The sequence below is a fragment of the Triticum urartu genome, chromosome 4 (genome assembly GCF_003073215.2).
Source record: "Triticum urartu cultivar G1812 chromosome 4, Tu2.1, whole genome shotgun sequence".
NCBI classification, from domain to species: domain Eukaryota; kingdom Viridiplantae; phylum Streptophyta; class Magnoliopsida; order Poales; family Poaceae; genus Triticum; species Triticum urartu.
In genome coordinates, this window is record NC_053025.1 from 586096018 (window position 1) to 586105238 (window position 9221).

Sequence of the window (9221 nt, forward strand, 5' to 3'; positions counted from 1 at the left end):
GTGGTACTTTTGCCAAGAAGGAGGGTGCGGAGGGGATACCGGATTATAGGTCAATTAGCCTCATCCACATCATTGCAAAGATCATTGCAGAAGTCCTAGCGAACAGACTGCACCATCACATGAACGCCATTGCCTCGAACGCGCAAAGTGCATTCATCAAGAGAAGGTGCATCCACAACAACTTGATGTACATCAGAAACCTTGCTCGGAGGCTTCAAAAGAGCAAAAAACCCGTCACTCCTTTTCAAGCTGGACATCTGCAAAGCTATAGATTCGATCAAATGGGAATACATCATCGACCTTTTGCAGAAAAGAGGTTTCCTCGCCTCTCTCTATGCGGATGACGCGGCGGTTTTCATGGCGCCCATCAAGAGGGACATTGATCGGCTATCTCAGATTTTACACTGCTTTGGCAAGGTCACGGGCCTTGCAACCAACTTTCAGAAGAGTTCAGCCGTACCCATCAGATGCGGCAACATAAACTTGACACCCATCCTTCATAACCTGCCGACCAAAAGATCCTCCTTCCCAATGAGATACATGGGGCTCTCTATCTCGATATGGCAACTGAAAAAAGTGGACTTTCAATTCTTGGAGGACAAGGTGGCAGCTAAGCTCACTCCTTGGGATGGTGGCAACATCACTGCCATTGGACCCACCGCCCTTGTAAAACCAGTCCTCTCCTCCCAAGTGTCATACTACATTATGCCTCTCATCGTTCCCTCGAGCACCCTACACAGGACCAACAAATTGGAGAGAGCTTTCCTTTGGGTTGGCTCGGACAAGATAACAGAAGTGAAATGCAGAGTAAAATGGGAACTGGTATGTAGTGCGTACGAGTGTGGAGGCCTTGGGGTGCTAAACACAGACAAGTTTGCGTGAGCTTTGAGACTCAAATGTCCATGGTTTGAATGGAAAGAGCCTTCCAAACTGTGGGTTGGCATGGGCAACCCCTGCGATGAACATGACCTCAATCTCTTCTACACATCCACCACCATCACCGTAGGAAATGGAGCAAAAATCTCCTTCTGACAGGCTTCATGGATTAACAACCGGAAGCCCAAGGAGATAGCTCCACTCATTTTCAAGGCTTCATTGCCAAAAAATTGAAAGGTAAGAGAGGCGCTCAACAATGGGCCTTGGGTTGCCAAAGTCAAAGTTTCGACCAACTTCACCATGGACCACATCCACCAATTTGTGGCCCTCTGGGCGACCATTCAAGGCTTCCACCTTGAATAGCATGTTGAAGACAATATTTTGTGGAAATACGCAAACAATGGGCACTACTCCGCAGCCTCCGCCTACAAGGCCCAATTCTTGGGAACGATCTACTCTCCAATGGATCACATGATATGGAAAGCTTGGGCCCCTCCCAAAGTCAAGTTCTTCTCTTGGTTGGCTAACCAAGACCGTATTTGGACCGCCGACCAACTGGCCAAGCGAGGATTGCCTAACTGCGACCTTTGCCCACTCTGCAAGCAAGTCCAAGAATCCGGGCCGCACCTCTTCTACAAATGTCGGTTCACGCTCCGTCTTTGGAACATGGTGGACGACTGGCTGCAATTGATTGAATTCGATACTTAGTATTGGCATCTAGAGGACTCTGTTAGTGTGATTGGTGGTCGAAGAGATCCGACGAAACGGGAAGGCCATGGCGTCCCTTACAATGCTTGTCGGTTGGACCATTTGGAATGGTCGGAACACACAAGAATGCACCAACAACAATCCTGCTCAACAACATTAGATGTGAGATCAAACTTTGGGTTTTAACCAGAGCAAAAAAAATGGGCACTATTGTACCAGGAGTGTGAGTCCTAAGTAGTTTGGGGCTTGTAACAAAAATTCTATACTCTTCTTAATCAATATACAAGGCAAATCTTCTGCTTCCATTTCAAAAAAAAGAGTCTGAAATCCCAGCCGGACCTTGAGATATAAACCGGGGAACTGAAACTAGCTTCACACTCGCGCTCGCCTGCTCCCTCTTATATGTAGACACAGAGGTAGTAGTACATCCGGTTGGATTAACTGGATTGGCTCGAACCGCACGCGGCGTGCAGCAAGAGCGTGCTGCTGTGCTCCGGTCGTATCGCAATACTACTACTGTAGTACGTGTTTATCTGGTGAGGCGGTCCTGTCAGCCAAGGGGAGGCTTGATTACGACTTACTAGTATCTACTCCCTTCATTTGACAATGTAGTGCGTCTGCGCGCCTCCTGAGATCTAAGTTAAAATATGAATCCAGTGATATAATTTTTGCTTCCACCGCAGTCGATCTAGTTGGTTAAATTTGAATCTCAGAAAACGTGGGCATACTACATTACGGAGGGAAGGGAGTATCTAAGTAGGTGCACAAGAGAAATGTCAAGGATGCAGACTAGTACTAGACCACTAGTAGAACCAGGCGAGGCGAGGTCGCCATCTGCCCGACACTCGTGGAACAGTAGGATGGATGCGCCCACTTGTTGGACAGCTCCATCAGGAAATTGCCAAGAAAACGCGCGCGGGGTATAGTTTGGGTCGCTGGGCTTTATGGAGACTCAAGCCTGAAGGTGATCGTTTGACGATTCAGCGAGTAAAGCTGTCAGCTGTGACCCTGAACCTGAACGAGAGACATGTTTTCGAATTGGCCTTTCTTCTAAGTCGCCAACCAGCAGTCCGCGTGCCCTGAATGTAGCGTTTACGCGCTAACTTCACGTTGTTATCTTGTTCCCGAGTTGATTTAGAGGACTAGACCATGAATCACTTTGTTTGAACTAGAAATTGGCACAAATATACATCTTTTCTAGTGTATCTTTTAGCCCATCAGCATGCAAACTTATTTTTCTTTCTTTTCCAAAACGGAGAATATGGGAGAATAAGACAACAAACAGCCTGCAAACAGAGCATTTGCTTTTCTCGCAAGCTGATACAACAACAGCGTGTAAACGAATTAGTTATCTCATTTCTCAAAGATAAAATGCCTCTCAAATGATACAGCAGCATCTAGACGAAATAGTCGTCTCATTTCTCACAAATGATCACGGTCACAAATTACAGAAGCTGAATTGTTCCAGCATCAAGTATCCTTTCGCTGACATTATCAGGTAGCGGTTGCAAACAAGGCTCCAGTACTACACTAATCACAGCACTGCGGCTCTGCATCAGAGCTGTGCCTGACCTACGCTGAGATCCAGGTGCACAGGGTCACGGCGACGTCTTCACCAGCCACAGACCAACGGAATGAAGAACCAATTTTCACTTCTTTGATGAGGTGCCGAACCCGCCAAAGCCCATCATAGCAGCAACATCAGGATCAATGTCCTCAGGTTCATTCTGGCCAGCCTGCTCTTTCTGAAACCAAATCATACCATGTCATTACAATTCTCAACAGCTCAATAAACTGACAGACTGCAAGTCAAGTCTCGTGTTCAATGGAAAACACGTACCTAGTAGAAACAGGAAATTACATACACATAGGCACACATAAAAGATTGTACTTATACCTTCTTTTCTTTCTTCTTTTCTCTGCGTTGACGCTTCTTCTCCTCCTCCTCTTGCTGCTGTTTCCATATTCTCTCATCCAAATCTGAAGAAAAGGCCAAGAAGCCAATTTTAAATTTCAGACAGCAATGTGGTAGACAATTCCGTGGACAATGAATAGAGGAGAAATGACATCCTAGATGATGTTTTCGCATTGCATCACCTTGTTCACTGAAGCTGGCTGGGTCCTTCCTCTTCTTAAGTGCCTCAAACCGTTTTTGAACCTGCGGGCAGAAAGAGTTACTAACATTGAATCATATGGAAGGTAACCACGCAAGCAGCTGTCCACTTGGCTTAGATAACTCGAAGATTTTCATTTTCAATTTGAGATGAGATGATAAACCAACGAAATAACCAGCGCATGATGAATAATGATTTTAATTATTAGATGGACTCGGGTCCAAAGGACAAGCTTCATTTTTTTACCTGTTCGAGTGATGCCCTTTCAACACGCATAGACATGCCCAATGCTCGCTGATCTGTCAAATGTTCAAACCATAAAACATGAAACTGATGATAGGCAAGTTTGCTAGACCAACTGAACTTAAAATAGAGTTTGCAGGTACTTACGCTTCTTGCCATTTATATGATCCAAATAGTTGGCTGAATCTTTAACAACACACTCACATACTGAACAGTAGTATCCAGCCTGCCAGAAAGTTGGTAAACTGAGAACAAGCTTTTGTGCGATAAACTGAGCATGAACAATATCTAGTTAATCATTAATATTTGCATCGTTCTCCAATCCAATGGCAAGCAAGATAAATTATGTAGCAATAGTATTGTTCTAAATATCATGCATTGGTATGTTAAAGAAGATCAAGCAAGTGATGAATCGGACACTAGTGAGTAATGACTGATTGTGGAAACATGAGACCAAAATCTAAAGAACAACACATACAACAGGTCTTCTGAATCAAGACCCCACAGAGTTCTCAAGTACTCCCTCTGTAAAGAAATATAAGAGCATTTAGATCACTAAAGTAGTGATCTAAACGCTCTTATATTTGTTTACGGAGGGAGTACAACGAACAAACAACAAGGAATCACATACTCTGGCAGAATGTCTATCAAGTAAGACAAACTGGAAATTTTAGTATTTTACAAACATTGCCATTTCTTATCTAAAATAACAAGCCCTGTGAGATTTTGGGACAAACCTGCTGACTCAAAGGTGCGATTGGGGTTACCACCTGAAAAGGAGGCAAAATAATATGGTTAGTAATACATTTACGTAATAGAGCGTCTATTTTATCTATACAGATTGTTTTATAGCGAACTAAAAAAACAGCTTATCGATGATAAATGAGTAAATGACCAAACCGAGCCACCTATACAAATAAAACATTCATACGTGGACTTAAGTTACTCATCTTTTGCAATGCTCATTCATACTTCTTCTTATCATGTGCTGGTAATATCAAACTGTTAATCATTGTCCTAGTCATGTGCTGGTAATATCAAACTGTTAATCATTGTCCTAGACTCCTAATACAGCACAACGGCAGTACTACTGAAAGGAGTTCTCCAGTAGAGTCAATCTAGCGACACCCTTACAGAACACTATAAAAGTCCGCTCTTCGTAAGGCCTTGGCTATTATATTCTTCTTATTTGGCTAACTCGAACTAGTGAATTTACCATTCGAGCCTGGTCTTTGACAGGGAACCATGTTTTCTTTTTCTTTTCGGAAAATGATAAAGAAACAATAATGGATCAACCACCGCAATGATTACATAAAGAACTGCAAGTTAGGTAGTCTCTTGCATAGCAGTTGAGAAGAGATAGGTAATGAAGAGAATTAATATATAGTGGATCGAGCTTTTCAATCTCGCACAATTTGCACCGGCCCAGAGTTCCTTTAAAGGAGCAGCAATCCTCATCCAGTGGAGTAGTGCAACAATTGATGGCCTCCGACTCCGATCGCCTTCGTGCCCTTAAGGCCTTCGACAACACCAAGGCCAGCGTCAAGGGCCTCGTCGACACGGGCGTCACCACCATCACCTCCATCTTCCACCACCCCCTCCCCCTCCACCATTTGCATGCAGATCATGAGCACCACTTTACCATCCCGGTCATCAATCTCGCGGCTGCCGTGGGTGCTACTACTACTACTACACCATCCGAGCGAGCTGAGCTGGTCACCGCGGTGAAGGTGGCTGCGGAGATGGTGGGCTTCTTCCAGGTGGTGAACCATGGCGTGCCCAAGGCGGCCATGTCAGAGATGCTTGCAGCGTTGCGGGGCTTTCACGAGGAGCCGGCGAAGGCCAAGGCGCCCTACTACAGCCGGGACTCTCGCCGGCGCGTGAGGTACCATAGCAACTTCGACCTGTTCCGGTCACCAGCGGCCAACTGGCACGACACCCTTTTCATGGAGACAGCGCCGGAGTCGACACCGCCCGACGAGATACCGCCCGCGTGCAGGACCATAGCGCCCAAGTACATGAGGTTGGTGCAGCAGCTGGGCCGCACCCTGCTCGAGCTGTTGTCGAAGGCACTGGGCCTCCGCCGTGAGCACCTGGAGGAGGACGCTGCGTGCCTGGAGGGGCTCGCTAGCCACTACTACCCATCCTGCCCAGAGCCGCACCTGACGTTGGGCACTACCGCCCACTCCGACCCCTGCTTCCTGACCGTGGTCCTCCAGGACGCTGTGGGCGGCTTCCAGGTGCTCGTCGACGGACTACAGGAAGATGACAAGAAGATGTCGGATGTCGTCTGGGTGGACGTGCCGGCAGTGGCAGGCGTGCTGGTGGTGAACGTCGGCGACTTCCTGCAGCTCGTCTCCAACAGCAAGTTCAGGAGCGTGGAGCACCGCATGGTGGCCAAGAGTGTCAGGCCTCGCGTCTTCGTGGCCTGCTTCTTCCGGCGGCAGGGCGCGGCCACGTCCACAAGAGTGCTACAGCCAATTGTCACCAACGGCGAGGCGCGGTACAGGAGCACCACCATGGCGGAACTGGTCCGGCGCTACAGGGCCAAGGGCCTTGACAGCAACTCTCTGCTCCAGCACCTGAGGCTCTGAATCCATCCGACCAAAACTACAAGCTAGTTGCTCGCTCAAGCACTCCAATCATAACCATGCTAGCAATGCAAGATGTTTGATTGTGTTTGTGGTTCGAATTCAATATATATGTATCCAAGCAATGCAAGATGCAATTAATCCTTTTTGCTTTCCAAAGTGGACGTCATGGAATGATTGGACATCCAACACAAATGAAACAGGGAGCAGGATACTGACAAGGTCTCAGTTCAGCTTCCCCAAATTTACAAGAAAAGTCAGGGAACCCTCCCCGCTTTCATTTCAGCAGGTTCATTACAGGCCAAATTATATGTCACCAGAGAGCATGGATGCAGATGCAGTTGAACCTGAAACATGGCTGGCCTGTTGGTCTTTCCATGAATTGCAGAAAGCATCAAATTAAGACTAGCCATGGCAAGATTATAGTACATGCACAGAAACTGCATATATATTCTTGAGTACATTTTCTGTATTCTGACTATATATACAAGGGCGCATCTACTTGACTGGTAAGGTCGGATGAACAATGAAATGCCATGATGACATTTGTATCCTTTTTGGCCCTTGATCGACTAAAATTCAAATTTCATGAGGACAAGATAAACAAACATCATGAACATGGTAAACTGTACCATAATTAAAATGTTATGCAAATAAAGCATCCAATTCTTAACGAGCTTAGCTGAAGGGGGACTCGCTACTTTCTTTCAATATATATACTGGCATAGATGATTTTAAGTTAATTTAGTATGGTGTCTGTCTACAACTGCCAAACACAACAGTAAGCATATACGGCTGTTTGACAGACTCTGGGAAAATAGCAGCATAAAGAACATACAATGCCATGACATACTAAAACACCCAATACCCACAAATCAACATCCAATAATTCAAATCAAGCATAAACATGAAGTCTCAGATACTAGGTTGCAAATTAACCTAAATAAGGAACTTCAAAATGCACCACGCGAGGCATTACAGATATACATAAGAAGAAATCGAGGAATCACACCCAATTGGGTTCACAGGTTATACAACAATGACGAAACATGGAAAAACATAATAAGAAACATTATTTGAAACCTATATGATCTGACAAACCTGGGTTTTACCAAGACGAGACTCAAGATCAACTTCATAATCCCTATGCTTCAAAGGCTGTCTTTGCACAGGAGGGCCCCTGTCTGACGTTTGTAGAGGAAATAATTCAGTATTGCATGATCATAACAGTAAGGCTGCAGAATTAATAACTTTAGACAGAGTGCATACCCTTGCCTCTCCGGGCTTCATCCTGCATAACCAAGGGACAAAGACAGAACAAATGTTAGCACTGTATTGAACAAGAGAGACATATGAATATGAATATGATTATGTTTACTTTTCAAAAAACAGTAGGAGATCGTGGAGGACCTTCTCATCCCGCTCTCTCTGTCGAGCTCGCTCCAAGTACTCCTCCTTATCAAATTTCCTACGGAAAGTGTTATCCACACCTGCAGGCTACGCATCATAACAAGCAGAAGATCAGCTCAAAATCCTCAAATGCACCACACTGGGTTCTCTACAGACAAAAAAAGAATTACGAGTAGGAGCAACTCACATTGCCAGACATCTTGCCCTGTCCACCGCCAAGCAGCTGCTACCTACGAATCATCACATGTACAAGAAACATAAGAAACAAAACAATAATCTAGAACGAAGAATTGTTGCCACATGACAACGGACAAAGCGAACAAAACATGCCCCTGCTCAACAACCATCAGAGAAGCTGCTCATGATGGCAGCGGGACTTGACTCATTGAAACAATATGCATCCTTGGGCTGAAAATTAACCAGCGCAGCAAACTATCCACATAAGACTGCATTGTTTTCGACATAAAAAGAAGTATGGGACAGAGGTGCCGTTGATATGAAATTCGAACCACACATCAAATCAAAACAGATAGAGCATGGCATAACAACACAGCATGGTAGAATGTCCATCTTGTAATATTTAGCATTGCATGAAACTGAACCGAATGAACTGGACATCGAATTGAACCCTAATACGACGGGGCACGGCAGCATAAACAGCAGAGCGTTCCACCAATCAAACTAACCAAACGTCGAAGGATTAGTTAACCCTAGCCTCCATCAGGGACGAACGGATTATGAGGACGCTAGGAGATCAGAATGAAGGGAGCACGGAACTCACGGCGAGGGGATCCGACGGCAGGAGGAGGGGCGCCGAGGAGCGCTTGCCGCGGGCGCGGGGACTGGCGGGGAGGGAGGCGGCGGCAGGGGCGGTGTTACCAGCCCTTCCAAGTTGCAAGAGCCAGCCGGGGCGGCACCAACACGGGCCGGTGGCGGCGACGGCGACGGAGACGGCGACGGCGGGATCTCCGGGGAGCCGAGGACGGTGGTGGGAGGGAGAGCCGAAGCAACCAGATGTGGCCTGGGATGGATGGACCGAGAGGCTCGTGGTTGGGCTGGGCCAGATAAGGCAGGGGCCCAAGTTTGGTTTTCTCAAATCAAGCCTTGAGGCGGTAAAGTGGCCCGGATGCCCATGGTGTCAACGCCACGGACACCGGCGAGTGAGAGACGCCGGCCAGCGGGCGGCAGCAGCCTCAGAGCATCTCCAGCCGTTCGACCCCAGGGCACTAAAAAAAAGCGGTCTGGGGGTGAACCGGCGTTAGTTCGACTCCTGAGGGCG

General features: G+C 46.7%; 2 protein-coding genes across 2 annotated transcripts; one reads left to right on the forward strand and one right to left on the reverse strand.

Moving 5' to 3' along the window:
• Window positions 1-2920: 2920 nt before the first annotated feature.
• On the reverse strand, window positions 2921-8993 carry LOC125552917 (zinc finger matrin-type protein 2-like). Its single transcript, XM_048716640.1, has 11 exons — window positions 8724-8993; window positions 8130-8172; window positions 7943-8029; window positions 7802-7823; window positions 7634-7716; window positions 4679-4711; window positions 4089-4167; window positions 3945-3997; window positions 3682-3742; window positions 3482-3564; window positions 2921-3329 (listed from the first exon to the last, which is right to left on the reverse strand). Exons 2-11 carry the CDS (start codon window positions 8139-8141, stop codon window positions 3234-3236), a joined length of 609 nt encoding a protein of 202 aa, XP_048572597.1. The 5' UTR covers window positions 8142-8172; window positions 8724-8993; the 3' UTR covers window positions 2921-3233.
• On the forward strand, window positions 4718-6538 carry LOC125552916 (1-aminocyclopropane-1-carboxylate oxidase homolog 1-like). Its single transcript, XM_048716639.1, has one exon. It carries the CDS (start codon window positions 5423-5425, stop codon window positions 6533-6535), a length of 1113 nt encoding a protein of 370 aa, XP_048572596.1. The 5' UTR covers window positions 4718-5422; the 3' UTR covers window positions 6536-6538.
• Window positions 8994-9221: the final 228 nt, after the last annotated feature.

Coding starts and splice junctions, on each gene's coding strand:
- LOC125552916 (XM_048716639.1), top strand. CDS start 5,423: ATGGCCTCCGACTCCGATCGCCTTCGTGCCCTTAAGGCCTTCGACAAC.
- LOC125552917 (XM_048716640.1), bottom strand. Junction 7,717..7,801: donor TGAAGCCCGGAGAGGCAAGG/GTATGCACTCTG, acceptor TACAAACGTCAG/ACAGGGGCCCTCCTGTGCAA. Junction 4,712..7,633: donor CTCGTCTTGGTAAAACCCAG/GTTTGTCAGATC, acceptor CCTCCTTTTCAG/GTGGTAACCCCAATCGCACC.